Source organism: Halichoerus grypus, chromosome 13 (assembly GCF_964656455.1).
Source record: "Halichoerus grypus chromosome 13, mHalGry1.hap1.1, whole genome shotgun sequence".
NCBI lineage: Eukaryota > Metazoa > Chordata > Mammalia > Carnivora > Phocidae > Halichoerus > Halichoerus grypus.
Genome location: NC_135724.1, coordinates 55,880,915 through 55,904,975, shown reverse-complemented (window position 1 = coordinate 55,904,975; position 24,061 = coordinate 55,880,915). Strand labels below are relative to the sequence as shown.

The 24,061-nt window shown below is 38.8% G+C and overlaps 1 protein-coding gene across 3 annotated transcripts in view; it reads left to right on the top strand.

Moving 5' to 3' along the window:
- LAMA1 (laminin subunit alpha 1) overlaps positions 1–24,061 on the top strand; it is a 161,582-nt gene that overhangs the window by 41,484 nt on the left and 96,037 nt on the right. For all 3 annotated transcript variants that reach the window (XR_013443381.1, XM_078060583.1, XM_036106004.2), the window contains exons 4-9: positions 12,844–13,086; positions 14,322–14,501; positions 16,931–17,020; positions 20,347–20,464; positions 21,575–21,753; positions 22,441–22,546. Coding sequence is in view for 2 of the 3 variants with exons in the window: in XM_078060583.1 (XP_077916709.1) it covers positions 12,844–13,086; positions 14,322–14,501; positions 16,931–17,020; positions 20,347–20,464; positions 21,575–21,753; positions 22,441–22,546 (916 nt within the window). In the remaining variant the exon portion in view is untranslated. The remainder of the gene's footprint in view (positions 1–12,843; positions 13,087–14,321; positions 14,502–16,930; positions 17,021–20,346; positions 20,465–21,574; positions 21,754–22,440; positions 22,547–24,061) is intronic.

Below are 24,061 nucleotides of genomic sequence, written 5' to 3'. Positions count from 1 at the left end.
ACTATAGTGGCATTAGCTGACATTTCTATCATGTCCTGTAATTATGTTGAGAACAATTAAGATCTAGTCTCTTAGCAACTTTGAAGTTTAGTATACACTATTGTGGACTATAATCACTGTGTTATGCATTAGATCCAAGAACTTATTTATCTGCTAGTTGCTCTCATTTTTGACTGTTGTAAATAAAGCTGCCATGAACATTCTTATAAAAATCTTTTTTTGGACATATGTTTTTATTCCTCTAGGGTTGGAATTGCATAGCCAAAGGGTATGTCAATATTTAACTTTATCAGACACTGCCGAACCACTGTCCAGAAAGTGTCTCTAGGTAAAAAGCTCTTCTCCCTGGAATCACCGTCCTGTGCCGCCTGCTGTCCAATATTTTAGAACCCTTCTTTTATATCTTTATCTAGTTTTCTAGTTGTTTACTCCACGAGGACCAGGCAGTACCAATTTCTTCTTCATGCCAGCATCTACATTCCTGTAACAGTTTTTAATGGCAGAATAATAGGTCACCATCTGGGTACATGATAATTTATTCATCCTGTTCCCATTGTTGGACATGTAAGGTGTTTCCAATTTTATAAAATCAGGCTGCAACAAATATTTAAATATTTTTGTGACTGCAGTGCTGATTATATTTTCATGTAAATTCCAAGAAATGGGATTATTGGGTCAAAGAGCTTAAACATCTTTCCAATGTGACCTGTACTGCCTTATTTTTTCCAAAATATTGTTCCCTTTGTAGACTCACTGACAGTGAATGAAAGTGTGTGTCTCAAACCCCTCAGGAGCACAGAGATTAACATTTCCTTTCAGTTTTTGTTCCCTGCTAATTGAATAGCAGAGCCTCTATTATTATTTATTTATTCATTTGTTCATGCACTTATTCAGATGTAACATATATTTATTGACTTATGTCACTATATTGGACATATATTTGGGAGTGCTGGGTTGAATTCAGATGCTTAAACAATATTTATTTGTTCTTATCTATTATCTTCACATGGATAAATTATGTCACTGATTATTAATCTCTACAGGAATGGTCAAATTGCTTGTAACATGGTGGTGACATTTTTAGATATTTGCATATCAATGCAAGAGGCACGATAGAATTTTTATATTGTAACAAAAGAGAAAAAAATGAATTAACCCTAAATATCATTGTTTTGAGAGGTGCCAAGAATAATTACGGCACTTGAGGAAAATCACTAAAAATCTGTTACTGGTACCTTACATCAATTTATAAAATTGAGCATTTTATAAAGTGTTCTCCCCCAAATATAATTTCACACTAGACTTATAATGCGAGATAAGTGAAGAACATATCGATTCAGATTCACATTATTCATTGTGAGTAATGCAGTAGAATGTAGAGAAAACATTCTCCAGATTTGTCATTTTAAGCCTGAACTGGGGAAAATATCAAATTTAGTTTATAATTCTCTAGATGGTAAGAAATTAAAAATTTGTTAACTGGGTGGAGTGATTCTGGAAGTCTTACTCGATAAGTATTAGTTTCGGTGAGATGACAAAGCTCCCACAGTGATAAAGGTAGAAACTCTCTAGTGACCGGGACGACAGTCCCTCTGCCTGTACATTTCCTCAGACCTGGGAGCCCTTTGAAATATTTTCGCGGAGACTCGGAGGGCACTGACCCGCTCTGGCTTGCCCTTTATGTGCCATAAGGTACGGAAATGAAGTCTGGGAAAGCTGTGAGATCAAATTAAAACCTGCAGATTATTAGCCGGGGAGTCACAGCTGTCCAAACTAAGACATCCTGAGAAGTTTGGTGAAGTCTTAAAACCACTCATTAGCCAACGGGGGTGGTGTAAGCTTTCTTTGAGTAACTGATAACTACAATAATAATGTGTAAATTGCTTTGTTCGTTGCTGAAAAACTAATAGACTTTATTTTGTTGCGAAGTTTTAGATTTACAGGAAAATTGAGTGGGAAGTACCAGAGTTCCCATATACCCCCTCTAGAATAGCTTTTGATCAAATGTGGGCATTCATCATATTTTTAAAAGTAAATCATCAAGTGACTGATCTAGTGCAGATTTAATCATTCCTGAGAACTTTCCCTCTCAGATTTGGAAGGTGACTGAGAATTGTCAGACTTAAAATTTAACAGTTTCTCTCTTCTCTAATATCTTATGGCATGTTATCAGAGTGTATTTCCCTTTGTTCTTCGTAGGATAGAAGCACAAGAAAGCTAGAGAGATGACCATGTGGTAGGCCTCCATTGTAATGGCCACCATTGAGGGTTATTTCTTGCTTTACACCAGAATGAGCTAGGGCCAGCAGGAAGCGGCTGCCCAGGCATCAGCTCGTGGTTTAGGAAGTAGCCCCAAGGAGGAAAGCATTCCGTCTGAACTGTGAATCTCTAGACAAGGGCCTTCTTCTCCTTTTCAAACCCTAACGGTTTGGGGCTCGGGTTTTGTATTTGGTGAAATACCATCATGCCTTACCGGAGCTCCGTGAGAACATGACAGAAATAGGGTCATGGGGAAGGTAAGAGTCCAGACATGCCCTCTGTGCTGTTTGCTTGACCTCCACATGGCTTCTTTGGTTTCTCCAGAGTTCCCTGACTGGAAATACAGTGCTCCCAGTCACGTTCAATTAAGAAATCTCCATCTTTAGGGGGAGATGAACCATGAGAGATGATGGACTCTGAAAAACAAACTGAGGGTTCTGGGGGGGGGGGTGGGAGGATGGGTTAGCCTGGTGATGGGTATTAAAGAGGGCATGTTCTGCATGGAGCACTGGGTGTTATGCACAAACAATGAATCATGGAACACTACATCTAAAACTAATGATGTAATGTATGGTGATTAACATAACAATAAAAAAATTTAAAAAGAAGAAATCTCCATCTTCCACGAAAAGTTGAGTCTTCATGCCATTTACTTTTCTCTCCCTATTTTCACATCTTTTTATTTCTTGAGGAAAATATACATACGGTTGCCATTTTAACCATTTTTTAAGGGTACAATTCAGTGGCATTCAGTACCCTCACATTGTTGTACAACCTTCACCAATGTTCATCTCTAGAACTTTCTCATCATCCCAAAATGAAACTTTGTACACTAACTCCCTATTCCTCCCACCCCTCCCCAGCCCCAATTAACCATACCTCTAATTTCAGTCTCTATGAATTTGATGACTTTAGGTAACCCATGTGGGTGGAATCATACAGTTATTTGCCCTTTGTGTCTGGATTATTTCACATAGCATCATGTCTGCAAGGTTCATCCATGTTGTAGAATGTATTAGAATTTCATTCCTTTTTAAGACTGAATAATATTCCATTATATGGATAGCCCAAAGTTTGTTTACGCATTTATCCATTGATGGATATTTGGGTTATTTCCATCTCTTGGGTATTGTGAATAGTGCTCCTGTAAACATTGGTGTACTAGTATCTGTTTGAGCCCCTGCTTTCAGGTGTTTTTTTTTTTTTTTAAAGATTTTATTTACTTATTAGACAGAGAGAGAGAGAGCAAAAGCAGGGGGAGTGGAAGAGGGAGAAGCAGGCTTCCCACCCAGCAGGGAGCCCGACCTGGGGCTCAATCCCAGGACCCTGGGATCATGACCTGAGCCGAAGGCAGTTGCTTAACCGACTGAGCCACCCAGGCGTCCCAACCTGCTTTCAGTTTTTGTGGGCATATACTCAGAAGTGGAATTGCTGGCTCAAAAAGGAATTCTGTGATTAGTTTTTTGAGGATCCACCATACTGTTTTCCATAATGGCTGCACGATTTTACATTTCCGCCACATCTTTTTAAGTAAACAAAAGCCTTTCTACATAAGACACTTATTTAGATATTCTTTTTTTTTTAAAAAAGCTTTAAATGAGATGATTTAAATGTGATAACCATCACTTCAATGCCTGACAAGTGATAGATGCTCAATGAAGTTAGATGTATCTTAAAAAAATGAGAATCTTTAAATAGGACATAGACCAACTTTCTACATAAAGAACAAAGTCTTGCAAAAACAAAAAATGTGCTCTAATCTCTCTAGTGCTAAAACTATAAATGATTCGGCTAGATTTCGTGACCAAAGGAAAGAAACACATAATTATTGTTTCTAGGAGTTGTAAATGTATAACGAATAGGCTAATGTTTAATGGAGTTAGTCAAGTACAGGTTCGCACAGATTTTCTGGATGATATCGCCAGTTGGATTTGTGAGGCTTAATGATTAGGGGCCCCTTTTACTTTCATAGAGTGAGATAAGGGAGGAGAAGAAGGGATATGAAGCTATAGGCACCTGACCATCGCAAGAGCGACTGGGGTATCATGGGCCAACAGCAGTTCTAACAGATGAAATAAAAAGAAGTTGAGTTGAGAAGCTGAGAAATTGAGAGCTCTGCTTGGCCTCTTTGTGTTTTCTTTCTCACTCACATTTGACCTTTTAGGAAACTCTTGAAGACCCACTTGACCTTTTCTGTGCTTAGGTCTTGGTCTTCAGTGTGTCAGCATCACCATCTTTCCTGATTGCCCGGCACCCGCATCCAATTGCATGATCTTTTCATCCCTGCTGACCCTGCAGCTTCCTGGTTTAAGGTCCTCTAATGGTCTAAAAGTTTGAACATGGTGCAAGGACCCACGCCCTGCCCAGTCTCCCTCTTGCTGTCTACACTCAAGCCAGGCTGGCTTCCTGCCATTTCTATATTGCTCTGTGCTCTGGCCCTGTGGGGTCTTCACTCCCCGTCCCTCTGTCCCTTCTCTCCACTTCGCTGCCATATTGGTTGCACCTGCCACAGTCCCTGTTACAAAGCAGATGCTCAATCAATGTTTGTTGAATGAACCTTAAGTGAAAAATTGTTAGGGAACATTCCTTGCTCCTGTCCTCATGTGTCTTTATGGGGTGCATCTCTGAGAATAACATCTCTGCTTCTCTGCCCATCCCTCCTGTGCCCCAGGAGAGGAGCAGTCATTTTTCTAGCTGGCTAAAGAGCTGACCCCGCTGAGCTCCCTGAGGTCACATCTCTGTTCTTCTTTTACTGAGCAGATTATTCTCAGGACACAGGTTCCTGACCCACAGGCCAAGGTCACTGAGCAGGTGTGCACAGGTCTGCTCAGCCTGTGACACAGAGGCAGTATGTCAGGCAGACCACTCACTGAAGCCACGACCTCCATTTTTCCTTTTCTCTGGAATATTGTTAACTTCTTTCTTCAATCTCCATGACAGATTTCTGAGCCTACTTCCACAATCAGTAGGGGAAGAAAGGAAAGCTATTTATTGTCACCTCTGCTCCAAGCTGACAAAGGGGAGACTGCATTTTGGCAAGAAGACTAATGTAATTTCAAAGGCTAAGATATTCATAGGTGAAAAACCGGTAGAGGTTGCGGCATCAGGGGATAGGAAAGGTGCCTTTTGTATTTCTCAGATCCGAGAATGAGCTCTAAATACATTTCACAAGCGGGTTTATCTCATTCTACGCGTGCTGGGCTGTCACGTGACACAGGATGGGGAAAAAAAGGTGAAGATCCCCACAAAGGGCATTCGGTGACATGCCTGCTGTGCTTTTGAGGTGGTTCCAACTAATCTTCCACAAAACTTAGCAAAATCATTCCAGAGCACTCAGGGAAATTGAGCCGTGGGAACAATTATGTGGAGACATACGTGGAGACAGGGAATGAAAACCAACCCCTTCCTTTTCAGTTCTGACTTCGTAAAGTGGTTCCACACTTTTCCTTTGAAATACTGCTAGTCATCCTTAAATGGAAACTGGGACATGTGGCCCATGGGACAGCTTACTGGTGGGTCCTTTTTAAAATAGCTTTTCTAGTTGACGAAAAACAGAACTGCTTCTGACAGATGTTTTGAATATCCCTTTCCCACCTTCAGATTGCTGGTTCTTGGTGACCATTTACTGTTTGGACGGGCTTGTGTGGCTGTGCCCTCCAGTTGTCGGTGATCATCTTTAGTACTTTTGCTTTTCCTCAATGTCTACTTGAAGTATCTGAGCTTGCTTCCAAAGTGGCCGTTCCTGATTTTCTGAGATACAAATCTTAAAAAAAATTAAGGAAAGAAACTGACTTGATCTAAATTTGTCACTAGTGGTGGCCAGTTCTTCCTCTCTCCAATAAAAAGTCATAAAGAAAAGAAAGGGGGGGCGGGGAAGATTGGATTTTGACATGTTTATTTTGCACTTCTAATGACAGCACCGAATTTAAAGAAAAACAAATCTAGTTTTATTCCAAAGTTCTCTCATTCACAAAGCTGTTTCCTTCTGTCTGTTAATTTTGTATCCTGGTCCTAAAATGAGGAGAGAACAGTAAAAGAGCCAATTAAAATATGGTAGAAACAACATTTTAAGGTAATTGTCTATAAGAGGTTTACCTAAAATGTGTATCATATGTATCCCGTGTGCCAAGGAAACTTCAACGCCCCAAACTTTGCTTGCTACTTCACAAAATTATCAACTGACTGGATGTTTGAGTGATGGATATTCTAAAATCAGAAGTGATTCATGTCTGTGGTAGTAATTGGCTTTCCAGTAAATAATAACTTCTATATTCTTGGGTAATAAATATTAATTCAAATGATCATTTTGAATTTTATTTTCTAATAATGTCATAAGAAATAAAGCTTCGAAGCACAAATTCACTACTTTTATGGGGATAATTGAGAAATATTACTGAGCAAATACACTTAACTCTTTTTAAATATAATTTGACTCATAACCTAAAACACTTTTGTCTGCGAAAAGCTCTTTTCTGTCACGTAAGAGAGAAAACATTCCTCCGGTCACTGTTTAGTGACGGCCACAGAGGCAGTAAGTGCTTGTATGGAGAATTTCCGGGGGCCGGGGCGGGGGTCCCGCGTGGTATCCGGGTCCCTGCAGATGATGCGCCGAGGTCCAGCAGAGAGGAGCCAGTCTTTCTGTGGAGAGGAGAGACTTGACTTCTCCACGTATGTTGGAGTTAACCTCCACTGTTGGAGAGTTGGACTCTGTATTTTTCAGATGCCTGTGCCTGAGGTGGATTTAATGTATTTAAGTTAAGACAGCAGCCCGCATAGAAATTCCTGTCTGGATTCCTCTGTAGAGAGTGGTGTTTGATGTACGTCTACTTTATGTGACACTGTTTATGTGCATTCCAGTGATCATTAACAAAGGCCACTTGGTGGAAAACCGTGATGAAGGTGGATTTTGAAACGGCTGTATCAGCTGCAGGTTTGGCAAGACCACAGTGACTCTGAGTCTAGTGAAAACTCTGCATCATCAGCTTGTGTTCAGCCAACCTTATATGGAGAGAAAAGGCAGTTTAGTCAACTATGTACAAAAAAAAAAAGCAACAGAAATATGGATTTTATTTGGGCAAACGTTTAAGATTCTATATACTAACATAGAATCCCTCACTTTTTCTGTGTTATGTGCTAATGCCTGCTTATGAATGCACACTTGGTGAATCAGAGCTTGTATTAATTTGCTAGGCCTGCCATAGCAAATACCAAAGACTGGGTGGCTTACACAAGAGAAATTTATATGCTCGGAGTTCTGGAGGCTAGAAGCAAGGTCAATGTGTCGGCAGGGTTGATTTCTTCTGGAACTTATCTTGTTGGCTTGCAAATGGCATCTCACTGTGTCCCCATGGTCACCCTTAAGTCTGTGTGCATCTGTGTCCTAATCTTCTTCTGAAGTCCCCGGTCATACTAGATTAGGGCTCACCTGCATGGCCTCATTTAACTTGAATTACCTCTTGACCCTGTCTGCAGATAGAGTCACATTCTGAGGTAGTAGGGGTTAGGACTTCAGCATATGAATTTTGGGGAGTCACAATTCGGTCAATAACATGGCTTCAGTGAGGACAAACTATGTTTAGATGCTTCATACATTCCTCTTCCTCTTTTGTAGATTTACAGCCCACAGTCCCTCTCTTGGTTTGTTTTTTGGTCTCCAGTTTGGGGACCTTGAGGACTATTGAGAGATTGTGAGAACAATGCCCAGCTTCACAGCCCAAGGCCTTGATCAAGATAAGAGTTAAACATTTCCTTCCTTGAGGGACTGTCCTGAAGTTTCTCCCTGTTCTTCCATTTGGTGTTATTTTCTTGTAGATGGCTAAGCTCTCAGTATGAAAGCTGACAAGAGTTTGAGGAAAATACAAGAACATGGTATTGCAATAATGGAAAAACTGGGTTAGTACCCACCAGTTGCCCCAGCCTGGAACTTAGCCCTTCCTTTTCCTTGCCATCTGTACCAGCGTGGCGTAGTGATTGAGAACAGACTGCTGGGCTCAAAGCCCTATAGTATACGTTTTTTTTTAAAAGATTTTATTTGTATATTTGACACAGAGAGAGAGAGAGCGCACACAAGCAGGGGGAGCAGCAGAGGGAGAGGGAGAAGCAGGCTCCCCGTAGAGCAGGGAGCCCGATGTGGAGCTTGATCCCAGGACCCTGGGATCATGACCTGAGCGGAAGGCAGACACTTAACTGACTGAGCCATCCTGGCATCCCTGTGGTATACATTTTAGTACCTGTGAGATCATGGGATTACATAACCTTTCCATGCCTCGGTTTTCTCATCTGTAAAGTGGCAGAAATAACAATAATGTACTTCATAAGAAGAATTTAGTGGTAGGATTAGAAAAGCCAATAATTCTAATGAAACATTAATAATTCTAATAAAGCACTTGGCATTGTCCCTGGCCACAGTAAGTACTCCATAAGCATTAGCTGTCATTCATCTTTGTTTCTCACACACCCTCCCATCCCCCCCCCCCCCCCCCCCCCGCCCCCGGCTCATCCCAGGCTCTCGCAATAGAAACTCCAGAGTTAGCTGCCACTGCATTTCTTTAGATATGAGCCCAGTGTTCAAGTGAACATAGGAGTCTTTTATTTGGGTATCACAAAAAGGAAGTTCAGCAACCTTAGGTGTGTGTGGACATTTGGGGGCCAGTGCTCTTATTGGGACCTGCGACTCAGTAGCTTGTCTCTTAATATCTCTATACATCAGTTTCCAAATATGCAAAATGGGCACAACAATCATTGGAACTCAAGGAGTTGTTTGGGATTAAATGAGATGATACACATAAAGTTCTTAACATGCATGAAGTCATCCTATTAGTTCTTTCCATTTTAAATGTGAAACTGGAAAGCAGAAGGTAAATACATTTCATTTCAGCTGTCTTTGTGAATTTCCTTTCCTTCTATCCCTCTCTAATTGGCTGCCCCCTCATGCTGTCTCACTGGGCACCTCCATTTTTTTTTTTAAAGATTTATTTATTTATTTATTTATTTGAGAGACAAATCACAAGTGGGGGAAGGGTAGAGGGAGAGACTCTCAAGCAAACTCCCTGCTGAGCTTGGAGACCCACATGGGGCTCAATCCCATGACCCTAAGATCATGACTGGAGCTGAAATCAAGACTCAGATGCATAACCGACTGAGCCACCCAGGCACCCCTGGGCACCTCCATTTTTTAGAGTCAAGTTTAACATATTCCATCAATGATGAATGATCAAGGTTCCATGATCATGGAGTTCTACTTCTATGATGAAAATATTTGTAAAGCAATTGGACAAGCAATGAGTAAAGATGAGATGTTCTCTCTTCGCTATGAAAACCAGTGGAAAACTATGAAGGATGGAGTCTGTCAGCATGCTCCAGGACAGCACTAGATCTTTGTGAAGGTGGAAGCGTCTCACCAAGCTGTATAACAAACTCTGGATATACTTTGGGACTGGTTCTAGAGGAGACAGTAAAATTAATTGCCAAGTACTTCTCAGAAGTGTTCAGTACTTCAGTAACATTAAAATTTAGTAAATCAGGGAAACATATAAATTATGAAATATATGAATTATAAAATTGGGGGACAAGTTTCTTTAAAATAAACACTCAAAAATAAAACTCATGTAATTGTGTTCATGGGAGAATTTTCTGGAGATGTTTATGCCAGGACAAAATAGTTTTTGCATTATTTTAATTTTTTTTAAAGATTTTATTTATTTATCTAACAGAGAACCAGCACAAGCAGGGGGAGCGGCAGGCAGAGGGAGAAGCAGGCTCCCCACTGAGCAAGGAGCCTGATGTGGGACTCGGACTTGATCCCAGGACCCCGGGATCATGACCTGAGCCAAAGGCAGACACTTACCCAACTGAGCCACCCAGGTGCCCTGCATTGTTTTAATTTTTAAAGGTGGTCTTAATTGATAAAAATGGTTCTAGATTTTTAAACATGGCCTATTCAGTTCTACCTTAGCAGATACGCAGTTGCTCATTTTCCTCATTACTGAAACCCGAGAACATTGTTTTACTTCTAATGTGCTTTAAAAAAAGTGGTTGCATTTTGAAGGAAAATAGCACACGAATATGGGTCGTCAAAATAGACACACTTCTATCGCTTGCAGACTGAGTTTGGTTGGAGGCTGTTGAATAGAGTTACAATAATGAAAGATAATTGTCTCTCCCAGAGAACGATTCAGTAGGTGAATGTAAAATTATTTGGCTTATGGTGGGTTAACATTAAAGTACTCTTGTGTTCCTGGAATTGGAGAGGACTAAAATGGAAGAAGCTGACAACAAAGACAACAAAAACAAAAAACCCAGAAGCAATAAGACTCAGAATAAGTGAATAATAACTTCCTTCCTAGCACATACACATATATATGTATACAGACACACACAGACATACACTAAACACATATATGTGTGTACCCATTTATATACATATACTACATATGTATCTTAAAAATAAAAAAAATATTTGACTTTGGTTTTAAAAAAATCACCTCTATTAATTTGGGTTATAGGAAATCTGGAGTAAATAGCAGTTCACATGGAAAAAAACATTTTTTTGTATTATTGTTGCTTGCAACCCTAACCCTAATCTAGGTTTACTAACAGAAAAGTGAATGCTTGCTAAGGCTGAATTACTGAAACAAAGGACATAATATTTTTACTATGTTTTTCCCAATTCAGAAAAACATTTGGAGTTTTATATTCAGCTCATTTTAAAGTTAGGTTGTGTCCAGAGCATCATGACAGGCAATGAGGTCTTTTTTTTTTTTTAAGATTTTATTTATTTATTTGAGAGAGAGAGCCCAAGAGGAGGTAGGGTCAGAGGGAGAAGCAGACTCCCTGCTGAGCAGGGAGCCCGATGCAGGACTTGATCCCGGGACTCCAGGATCATGACCTGAGCCGAAGGCAGTTGCTTAACCAACTGAGCCACCCAGGCACCCAAGGCAATGAGGTCTTTTGAAATGATAAATATTTTCAGGTAAACAGAAAGTTGAAGCTGAGAACTTTGGATTCTGGAGATGATATATGATTGTTGTATTTAAATGTTTGCAGGAGAGTTACATGAAATGGAATCAGCATCTTTTCTGCAGCTCCAGAGAATGGAATTTATGAGGCACCTTGAGAATAATTCAGGGAAAGATCCCCTAGCAGAGGAAATTTCCATAAAACAAAAGAACTATCTTAAGAGCAAACGAATTTCCTGTCACTGGAGTGTTCCAAGAGGGGCTGGTTGGTGGACAGATGATTCCTTCTTAGTGCTGAATTTGGGGCTGCATAGCAACAAGAGTCCCTTCCAAATCCAAGATTTACCTGGCTGGTCTCCTCATACCGTTAGTGGTCATCTACATCCTATTTTCCCCTGTATGCCAGCTCTACACTTTCTTTTTATTTCTTTCTAAATGAGTAGTTTTTAATCTTTCAGAACAGTTTTTAATGCTTACAGAAAAACGAGTGTAAAATACAGAGTCCCCCATCCCCCTCGCTCCTCTGCATCCATTCCCCTTCTTATTCACAACTTGCATTAGTGTAAAACATTTGTTTCAACTGATGAGCCGATGTGGATATATTGTTACTAATTAAGTCCCTCATTTACATTGTTTCACTCTTTGTGTTGCACATTCTATGTGTTTTAACAAATGTATAATGACAGGTGTCTACAATTATATATCCTACAGAATAGCTTCACTGCCCTAAGAATCCTCTGTGGTCCCTTAGTCCACTTTCCTTCCCCCCACGTTTGGCAACTACTGATCTTTTTACTGTCTCTGTATTTTTACCTTATAGAATGCCGTATTTGTGAAATTATATAGTATGTAGCCTTTTCAGATTGGCTCTTTCACTTAGCAACATGCATCTAAGATTCCTCTGTATCTTTCTGTAGTGTGAGAGCTTGTTTCTTTTTATCACTGAATAACATTTTAGTGTAGGATGTATCCCACTTTGTTCATCCATTCGCCTTTGGACATTTTCCATTCATTTAGGTAAATACCAAGGAGTGCAGTTGCTGGGTTGTATGGTAAGAATAGGGTTAGCTTTTAAAGAAACTGACAAACTGCATTCTAAAGTGGCTTTACCATTTTGCCTTCCTATCAGCAATTCACTGGAGTTCCTGTTTTTCCACATCCTTGTCAGCTTTCCGTATTGTTCATGCTTTGGATTTACGTCATTCAAACAGGCACACACGAAGTGGACTGACTTTTTTCCCTTATATTCAGATGCATTATTTCCAAATTACTATAAGAAATACACTTAAGCTACCACTGGTGTAATGTAATATCACTATGATCATTCAGGATCCAGATGGAAAGACACCGGAAGTAAGAGAACAAGCACTTATGTTAATTTCAAAATTATTAATGATGATTGTAATAATACACATTTATTTGTGAATACTTTTTTGAGTTTATTTTGAAAAGCGATGCCACCAGGAGAACATTCACAAGACCTATTTCTGATCAACATTTGTACGGAATTACACTCAAAAGCATGAGGAGGCATTGGTGGTCATCAGACAATCCTCTCAAGAGGCACTTTATTTTTGAGCAGCGGCTACTGCTTCTTGATTGAGATTTCTCAGTATCTTTGTTTCAGGTCTTTCAAGTTGCCTACGTCATCATCAAAGCTGCTAATGCCCCTCGACCTGGAAACTGGATTTTGGAGCGTTCTCTGGATGGCACCACGTTCAGCCCCTGGCAGTATTATGCAGTTAGTGACACGGAGTGTTTGACGCGTTACAATATCACTCCGAGACGGGGGCCACCCACCTATAGGGCGGATGACGAAGTGATCTGCACCTCCTACTATTCTAGACTGGTGCCGCTTGAGCATGGAGAGGTACTGTGCCCACCGCAGTGATGTCTGTTTTTTCTCCCGAGCCCTCACCTCAGATGTAAAGATAGCTGTTGTAAGAGCCAACATTGAACACTCCAAGTCAATCTGTCTTAGTACAGATTACAGGGATCTTTAATCTAACTATCTAGCTGTGTTCAAGATATTGACGGGAGTATCCTGATGATTGATGTCATAACCCATACATTTCACCTTACTGATTTCTTCCTTTCAAGAAGAGCCTTCAGTCTTCTGTCTGCCGTGACTCCGTAACTCTATCAGATCCTCTTAAAGCATTCTTTCCCATGACACCAGGGCAAGAACATTTGTTGAATTATTAGAGGGAGAGCTAAAATGCCTCTAAAAGAAGTAGTTTCTAGTTTTCTCTGTGAAGTTCTCCTCTTTGGAGGTGTTGAGGATTGGAGATAGCTTGTGAAGTATTCCAGCTCAGTGCTCACCATGCCCAGAGGGGCATATACACTTCATTAAAGTCAGAGTATGATCAAAAACAAGCCATTCTTTTTTTTTTCCTTTCTTTTTTTCATTTTCTTCTTCTTCTTCTTTTCTTAATAGAGGAAGCAGTGTGGAGGGGTGCGGGGAAGGGCAGAGGGAGAGAGAGAATCTTAAGTAGGCTCCACACCCAGTGCAGAGCCCGGTGACGGGCTCGATCTCACGATCCTGAGATCATGACTTCAGCCAAAATCAAGAGTCAAACACTTAACTAACTGAGCCACCCAGGCGCCCCCAAAGAACAAGCCATTCTTTAGTAGCGCCTGGCTTGATGAGATAAAACTGCAAAACCTCTCCTGACGACTCTTCACAGCAGGAATTCTGCAGCAAGCCTGCATTGTTTCAAGAGCAGAGATTAAGAGAGTGGGTATACAAAAGTTTCTGGCACCTTCTCTCACTCTCCCCAGTCTGTTCTGGACATTAAGAATTTGTTTCAGCAGAGTCATAGCCTAATGATGCATGTTAAAATACCCTCAACACTGGGAGAAGTGGTCCCATTAAGTTTTCTAGCAATCTCTGAGATGCCAGAATGCATAACTTTAAATTAATTGAAGATACTTTGGGATCATGGTGTTCACAAGTAGTAATTAACATATGTTGGGTTTCTACAAGAATCTAGTTGTTTGGTTTGATTTTGGATTGTATCATTATGTCCTGAAGTTAAACAGTCAGGGCTATATTTTTGCATGCTTAAAATTGACATTCGTTCGTTTTGATGTCTTTATCTTTAGATTCATACATCACTAATCAATGGCAGACCAAGCGCTGATGATCTTTCACCCAAGTTGTTGGAGTTCACTTCCGCACGATACATTCGCCTTCGCTTACAGCGCATTAGAACCCTCAATGCCGATCTCATGACCCTCAGCCACCGTGACCCTAAAGACCTTGATCCTATTGTTACAAGACGAGTAAGTCTATGGCAGGGCTCCCCCATTGTGAAAAGTTTATTTTGTTTAAGGAAAATAGACTTTTCTTTTTGATTGGCTTTGTCCTCCCAGGTTGGCCTTTTTTTTCTTATTTCATTGAAAATCATTACATATGCTTTGTTTAACATGCCACCTTTCTAAACTAGGGGATGGTTCTGACATTGTGCCCTTGGGCTCCCTCCCCCCATCGCATAATGCCATTCTGTAGTGAATGTTGTGGTATTGCTCTTCACACTCTGGTCTGACTCCACATCTGATCTTCAGCAAGTAAGCTGTTGTTTTTTCACTTAAAAGGAAATTTTAAAGTTTGAGTTATAATTTACATTCAAGAAGATGTACAGATTTTAAGTGTATAGTAAATGTACAAGGCTTGTGTGGACAAACATTTTCAAATCCCTTGGATAAACTAGGAGTGGAATTACTGAGTTATGGGGTAGCTGTGTGTTTAATATTTAAGAATTTGTGAAGCCTTATGGAAAATTGTACCATTTTGCAGACCAGCAACATGTGAGAGTGCTGTTGTATGACACACTGTCACAGATTTGTGTTGTCAATCCATTTTCACATCAGCCATTCTGATGTGCATATGGTGACAGCTCCTTGTGATGTTAATTTGCATTTCCCTGATGACACATGTGAGCAGGTGCTTATTGGTATCTGATCAAATATTTTTGTCCATTTTTCATTTGGGTCATTTTGTCTCCTTATTACAGAGCTATAAAAGACTTTTATATATTTTGTGTACAAGTCCTTTGTCAGATATCCACATTGCAAATATCTTCTCTGTCTGGAGCTTGCTTATTCACTTTCCCATGACATTTGAGAGGTTTTAATTTTAATGAAGTCCAAAGTATTATTTTTTCTTTAATACTTAATGCTTTCTGTGCCTTTCTGAAAACGACTTTTTAAATTCCAGGTTTGCAAAGCTGTTATCCTATGCTTCTGTCTAGTAGCTTTATAGTTTTAGCTTTTACATCTATTGTCTTTCAAATTAATTTTTGTGTTTGGTGTGAAGTAGAGGTCAAGGCTCTTTGTTTCCCTGTATATGCATGCAACTGTTCCGGCACCATTCGTCTTTATGCCAATAACAAACTTTTTCAATTGCTGTGGTTTTTTAGACTTAAGTCTTGAAGTCAGGTACTAAAATAGTCCAAATGAGTTCTTTTTCAATATCTCTGGCTATTCTAGATTCATTTTGTCTCCTTATAAATTTTAGAATGGGTTTGTTACTTTCTGCCCCCCCAAAAAATCCTGCTAAGATTTTCATTGGGATTCCACTGGATTAATAGATCAGTTTGGGAAGGATTTTGGAAGACACTTTGATAATATTGGATCATCTAATCCATGAACATGCTGTATCTCTCCACCTGTCTGGGTCCTCTGTAGTTTCTCTTGGCAATGTTTCATTATTTGTTTATTAGTACATCTATTATTCAATGTATTCTTAATATACATTTTTGCCTGTTAGCCTTAATAGATTGCTTTCTAAATTTTATTTTCCATTTCTTCATTGCTAGTGTATAGAAATACAGTCCAATTTTTAATTGATTTTACATATTAAGACATTGCTAAAGTCACAGCTTATTTCTAGTGGGTTTTGTTTTTGGTTTTTGGTTTTTTTTGTTGTTGTTGTTGTTGTTGTTGTTTTAGGTTTTCCCAAGTACACAATAATATCATCTACAAATAATGAGAGTTTGGCCTTACTGTGCACTTTTTATGTCTTTGATTTCTTTTTCCTTGCATTATTGAGCTGGCTGGCACCTCCCATAGATGTGGAATGGAAATGGTGAGAACAGATTGTAAGAGGAAAACACTTAATCTTTCACTGCTAGCTCTCAGGTTTTCATGGATTCCCTTTATTATGGCTGAGCAGATTCTCTTCTACTGGCTTGCCAGCTTTTTTTAATGAATGGTGGTAAATTCTGTAACATGTGTTTTGTGACTCTATTGAAATGATCAAATGATTTTTTTCTCCTTTATTCTGTTAATATGGTGATTTACATTTACTAATTTTTGTGTGTTGAACTAACTTTGCATTTGGGGGGAAAATTCTACTTGGCCATGAGTTATTATCCTTTGTAAAAAGTACTATATTCAATTGTATAGTGCTGTATTCAGTATTTTTTAGGGTTATCAGTTATGGGTTTTGAATATGACTGCCTGGTATGAGGTGCAGCCAAGTTAAGAATTTCTTTTCGACTCATTTGTTTTCTGTTGGTGAGTTCATTTGGGCATTATTTGTTTGAAATCAACACAAGGATTTTTGTGCATGAAATATAATTTAAAATGTGTCTCTAATTATTTTTTAGGTTACCAATAACTGCTGAGCTATATGGTGGAGAGCCCAACATTTTCTTTGAACTGAAATAGGAGAGGCCTTAATTTTTCTTTGTCACTTTCTTTTTCCTTAGTATTACTATTCAGTCAAAGACATTTCTATTGGAGGAATGTGTATTTGTTATGGCCATGCTAGTAGCTGTCCATGGGATGAAACTACAAAGGTGAGTTCTAGTATTTTACAGTTTATTAAAACTTTAAAATAGGAGTTACAGCTATAGTGTTTGCCTTACTGTTTTTTTACTCAAGTCAGATGTTGAAAGGTATAAAATCATGGTGCAAAAAATATTTTTCAGATAATTTAACTGATTTCATCTTTTTGAACAATTTTATCCCACTTTCTTTGGAGGATATATTTCTTTTTTTGTTTTGTTTTGTTTTGTTTTCCTAGTATGTCCAGCACAAAGATTTTTTTCATCATGATAAGCATACACTTTAATCTCTATCACCTATTTCCTATTTCACCCATTACTCCACACCCCTCCCCTCTGATAACCATCGGTTTGTTATCTGTAATTAAGAGTCTGTTTCTTGGTTTGCCTCTGTCTCTCTTTTTTTACCTTTGCTCATTTGCTTTTTTTCTTAAATTCTACATGTGCATATGGTATTTGTCTTTCTCTGGCTGACTTATTTCACTTGGCATTACACTCCCTAGCTCTATCCATGTTGCAAATGGCAAGACTTCATTCTTTTTTATGGCTGGATAATATTCCATTGTATAGATACGTACTGCTTCTTCTTAATTCATTCATCTATTGATGGACACTTGAGCTGCTTCCATAGTTTGGCTATTGTAAATAATGCTGCAATAAACATAAGGTGCGCGTCTCCCTTTGAATTAGCATTTTGGTATTTATTAGGTAAATACCCAGTAGTGCAATTACTGGATCATAGGGTAGTTCTATTTTTAATTTTTCAAGGAACCTCCATACTGTTTTCCAGAGTGGCTGCACCAGTTTGCATTCCTACCAAGAGTACAAGAGGGTTCCCCTTTCTCTGGATCCTCGCCAGCACTTGTTGTTTCTTGTGTTGTTGATTTTAGCCATTCTGACCGATGTGAGGTGGTATCTCATTGTAGCTTTGATTTGCATTTCCCTGATGATGAGTGATGTTGAGCATCTTTTCATGTGTCTATTAGTCATCTGGATGTCTTCTTTGGAAAAATATCTGTTCATGTCTTCTGCCCATTTTTTAATTGGATTATTTGTTTTTTGGGTGTTGAATTGTATCAGTTCTTTATATATTTTGGATACTAACTCTTTATTGGATATGTCATTGCAAATGTCTTCTCCCATTCAGTAGGTTGCCTTTTAGTTTTATTAATTGTTTGATTTGCTGTGCAGAAACTTTTTATTTTGATGTAGTCCCAATAGTTTATTTTTGCTTTTATTTCCCTTGCCTTAGGAGACATATCTAGGAAATTGTTACTATGGTCTATGTCAGAGAAATTACTGCCTGTGCTCTCTTCAAGGATTTTTATGGTTTCAGGTCTCACATTTAGGTCGTTAATCCATTTTGACTTTATTTTTGTGTATGGTAAAAGAAAGTGGTCCAGTGTCATTCTTCTGCATGTAGCTGACCAATTTTCCCAACACCCATTTGTTGAAGATACTATCTTTTTCCCATTGTATATTCCTTCCTCCTTTGTCAAAGATTAATTGACCATATAATTGTGGGTTTATTTCTTGGTTTTCTATTTGAGTCCATTGATCTATAGTACCATACTGTTTTAATTACTACCACTTTGTCACTTTGTCATATAACTTGAAATCTGGAATTGTGATACCTCCTGTTTTATTTTTAATTTTCAAGATTGCTTTGGCTGATTGAGATCTTTTTTTTTTTTTTTTTTTTTTTGAGAGAGAGAGAATGAGAGAGAGCACATGAGAGGGGGGAGGGTCAGAGGGAGAAGCAGACTCCCTGCCGAGCAGGGAGCCCAATGTGGGACTCGATCCAGGGACTCCAGGATCATGACCTGAGCCGAAGGCAGTCGCTTAACCAACTGAGCCACCCAGGCACCCTGATTAAGATCTTTTGTGGTTCCATACAAATTGCAGGATTGTTCTAATTCTGTGAAAAATGCTGTTGGTATTTTGATAGGGATTGCATTAAATCTGTAGATTTCTTTGGGTAGTGTAGGCATTGTAACAACATTCGTTCATCCAATCCATGAGTGTGGAATTTCTTTCCATTTTTTTGTGTCGTCTTGAATTTCTTTCATCAGTGTTTTATTGTTTTCAGAGTACAGCTCTTTCACCTTTTTGGTTAAGTTTACTCCTAGATGTTTTATTGCTTTTGGTGTAATTGTAAATGGGATTGCTTTCTTAATTTCCTTTTCTGTGACTTTATTATTAGTGTATAGCAATGCAACAGATTTCTGTACATTAATTTTGTATCCTGCAACTTTGCTGAATTCATTTATTAGTTCTAGTGGTTTTTTGGTGGAGTCTTTGGGGTTTTCCATATATACTAACATGCCATCTGCAAATAGAGCTTTACTTCTTCCTTACCAATTTGGATGCCTTTTATTTCTTTTATTTATTTTTTGTTTGGAAGATGTATTTCTAATTAAGTATTTACTGTGAAATTTTTGTGGTAAAATACACATAACATAAAATTTACCATTTTAACCATTTTCAAGTATACAATTCAGTGGCCTAATGATCTTTGAAGATCTTTTCTCTATAAGACTGTCAAGCTAAAACCATGCACAGTTATAAATTATGCTTATATTTTTTAAAAGAATTGTTCCCCTCCTCCCATTTTCTTCCTCTTCCATGTTTGTGGTCCTAAATCAAGAGAAAATCAAATTTACCCATTTTAACATAATACTAAGTGAATAATATGAGACCCTGTCTCCTCTTAAACAATTTTTATGAAGCGACTTGTTATTTTTCCCCCCAGTCTTTGTAATTCTCTGACTCTTGAATAGGATTATCCTCTTTTGAGGCTGAAACCTAGGAAGATCAAGAAAGTTATTAATAAGAGCTTATAAACCCTGAATATCCATGCATCTTATCTGGAAAACTTTTTGTTCATGAACCCATTTTATTTTTAGTTTTGTTTTATTCCTCCTCACTTCTGTTTGTAACCAGGTCGTGTGTGTATATTTTTCTCTAAAAATGAATGTCTCTAAGCTTTGATGGAGCCACATGTCCTCAGGTATACTGTCGTGCAGGATATGTGACCATGATCAGTTCTTTTAAAAATAAAGTTATGCGGGGCGCCTGGGTGGCTCAGTTGGTTAAGCGTCTGCCTTCGGCTCAGGTCATGATCCCAGGGTCCTGGGATGGAGCCCCCCATCGGGCTCCCTGCTCAGTGGGGAGTCTGTTTCTTCCTCCCCTTCTGCCCCTCTTCCTGCTTGTGCACGCGCTCACACACGCTCTCTCTTTCTCTCTCTCTCAAATAAAATCTTAAAAAATAAATAAATAAAGTTACGAAAAATATACAGGTTAATTTCCAGATGTCATTTTGTATTCTCCATTTCTAGAAGCTACAGTGTCAGTGTGAGCATAACACCTGCGGAGAGAGCTGCAGTAGGTGTTGTCCAGGGTACCACCAACAGCCCTGGCGGCCCGGCACCGTTTCTGCTGGGAACACATGTGAAAGTAGGTCTACTGAGAATGGAAGGATATAGTGTTTTTCCTTCTTAACATGCTTACTTTGATGATGACTTAACATTGGGACTAGGACGTAACTTGTTTTTTTAAATATTCAAATAGTTCCCAAAGTTACATATTACCTGAATACGATTTAAAGTATTGAGACCTACCTGTATCTTTAGGGATTTGCTATTTTATCTCGGGTTCCTCTTCCCATATATGGATGTATTCTTTACCTAATTTGGATTTAATTTTTAAGTAGGCAATACATTCACACGATTCCAACATCCACCAATATATACAAAATACGTAGTGAAAAATATTCCTTCCACTCTGTCTCCATCATATGTTCTTCCTGAAATTTTTATGCAAATAAAACCTACATCAACATATCCCCACCCCCAATGTAGTTCATACATGGGGCCTGACATGCTTGCATGTTATCCTACATAGGGCTTTTATGTTTAACAGTATGTCTTGAAAATCTTTCTGTGTTAGCAATATGAAATGCTGTTCTTATTTTTATTTTATTTTTTTATTTCAATTCCAGTATAATTAACACAGAGTGTTATGTTAGTTTCAGGTGTACAATATAGTGATTCAACAATTCTATACATTCATTACTCAGTGCTCATCATGATGAGTACGTCTTCATCCCCTTCACCTACTTCACCCATCCCCCCACCCAACTCCCTTCTGGTAACCACTAGTTTGTTCTCTATTTGAATGCTGTTTTTAAAAACAGTACCACTGAATTCCATTAAATGGATGCAATATAATTAAAATAGCTACCTATCCATGGATAGTTCATGTGTTCCCAGTCTTTTTTAACACAAACAGTGATGCGATGATTAAGCCTGTACATACCACTCATAAGTGCAGGTACTTCTGCGGGATTGTGATCCCAGAAGATAGGTTGAGGGGTCAAATGGGTGTGCATGTGTATAATTTTGATGACTACTCCCAATCGTCCTCAATAAGATTGCCCATATCCTATTAAATTTACTTATTCTGGAATTTTAATTTAATTTACGGTCATAGAAACTTAGGGAAGGAAGGGTTTTCTTTATATAGGACATAATAAATATATTAATTGAGATGTTAAAATTCTCCTAGAATGTAATTGTCACAATAAAACTCAAGACTGTTACTATGATGAAAGTGTTGCAAATCAGAGGAGAAGTTTGAATACTGCTGGACAGTTCCGAGGAGGAGGGGTTTGCATCAATTGCCTGCAGAACACCATGGGGATCAATTGTGAAACCTGTATTGATGGATATTATAGACCATACAAGGTGAGAGTGTTTCTTCACCAAGGCTGAATTTCATTGCCTTTTCAAGGTGGAAAAGAGATTTTGCCAACGGTCAACTTCAATATTGTAAACTCATTCCCTTCTGTAATATTTCCTTTATATTCTTATTCTGCTAGTAGCATTTTTTGGATATCTGTTTCCTGCTCTGTCTGTCCTGTGTTCTTGCTCAGAGTAGGATGTTCACTTGTTATTTAACTTGGATTTGGGGCCCTACTGGCTGTGTAATCTTGGTTTTGTAATACTAACTGTGAATGGGAAGAGTCAGCCAAAAACTATTGCAGCTGTATCTTGCCTGTAGGAAGTGCTCAGTCCATCCTCAGCTGACCTAATATGTAGTTACCACCTGGCTCCCTGTGGAGGTCTGGTCTAGGTGATGCTTATACATGGCTGTGAGAGAGAGCGGAGGGGAGCCCCATAACAGTGGTCATGAGAAAGAATGGCACTCTGCTAATGATACTGGCTACTGTCCCATCAAAAAATGTTTGGGGCTTTCTGGCGTGAGCTCGCATTATTTTCCTGAGACCTACACTCCCTGGGTATACAAAATCATTATAATAGTCACATCTTGAGTGAAAAGCCAGTACCTTGTCATTGGTATTATTGTTGATATTATTGCTAATATTGCTGATAATTCTAATAAGATAATCCAGGACAAACTCTGCCTTTCAGGTGTCTCCTTATGAGGACAACCCTTGTCGTGCCTGTGACTGTGACCCTTTTGGGTCCCTCAGTTCTGTCTGTATTAAAGATGAGCTCCAATCTGGCTTACACAAAGGTAAGTCCTTGATTGGTTTTTGTGCTTGAATTGATTTTTTTTTTTTTTTTTTTTTGTGGAAGATTTGTACCTGGTGGAACTATCATAATTGGATAGAAATTGAGTGATATGATTCTCTATTGATTCTTTTGTTTACAAAATACTTACCAAGCAGTTACTATGTGTCAGGCAATTCTTTAGGGCCCAGGAATATGTACTTGAACAAGATGATCAAAATTCCTGCTCACAGACAGACACTCAACGAACAAGTACATGCATAATATAACTCTGGGTAGGGAGGAGTCCTGTGGGCATGAAGCAAAATTGGGAGTCGTGATTGGAGGGAGATGGGGTGTAAAGAGGGCAATGTTGGGGTGATGAAATGACATTTGAGTAGATAATTGAGCATTTGATGAGAGAAGAAATAAGGCTCAGTTTAAAGCCATGTGGGGAACACAGTAAATAGCAATCCCTCTATTTAGCTCTTAGAAGACACTCACAAGGCTTTTGCATACATCATCTCGCAAAGCAAACAAATTTTCCTGCTAACTTTGTAAATGTCAGTGTTCTTTCTGTTACGAAAACTGGCAAAGGACTTGCAAATACCAGAATCTCCTGAAAAGGTTGCATCTGTTCAAAGACTTCTGTGACCTCATCAAATTCTCAGTCACTAGCAGTTAAAATGGATATTGATCAGCTGGGAAGGATGTGCCAACCAGGGGGCCCACCCACAATGCGGAGGGTAATTTACACAATTGAATTAATCCTTACACAGGACTGGTAATGGGATGCTAATGATAATGAGGATGATGTTGATTGTAGTCACAATTACCCTTGATTAGGTTCATTTTAAGAAATATATCATTTAAACATTCAGTCATAGCAGATATAAATTATTTAATGCATTTTATAGGCAAGGAAGCTGTAGCTCAGAGCAGTTAAGGAACTTGGCTGACGTTACACAGCTGAAAGTTTCAGAGCTGCCATTAAAATCAGGGATAGTGCTCATTGCCCTTTACCATTTCCCTTGTGCTTTCAAAAACAACAACAACAACAAAAAAAAACCAACAACAGCTTTATTTTGTGATACAGTTCACTACCATACAATTCACCAGTTTAAAGTGTATGATTCAGTGTTTTTTTGGTATATTTGTGGGTGCAACCATCAACACAGCCCACTATATACCATTTTCATTACCCCATAAAGAAACCCCTTCCCTGTTGGTAATCACTCCCCACTTCCCTCCATGCCCTCCGCCCCAGCCCTAGGCAACCACTGATCTTTCTCTCCACAGATTTGCTTATTCTGGACATTTCATATAAACAGAACCATACAATGTATGGTCTTTTGAGACTGGCTTCTTTTACTTAGCATCATGTTTTCAAGGTTTATCCATGCTGTAGCCTCCATTAGTACTTTGGTCCTTTTTTTTTCTTTTTCTTTTCTGAATACTACTCTATCGTATGTATGTACCACATTTTATATAGCCATCCATCAGTTCATGAGTATTTCATTTGTTTCCACTTTTTGGTTAT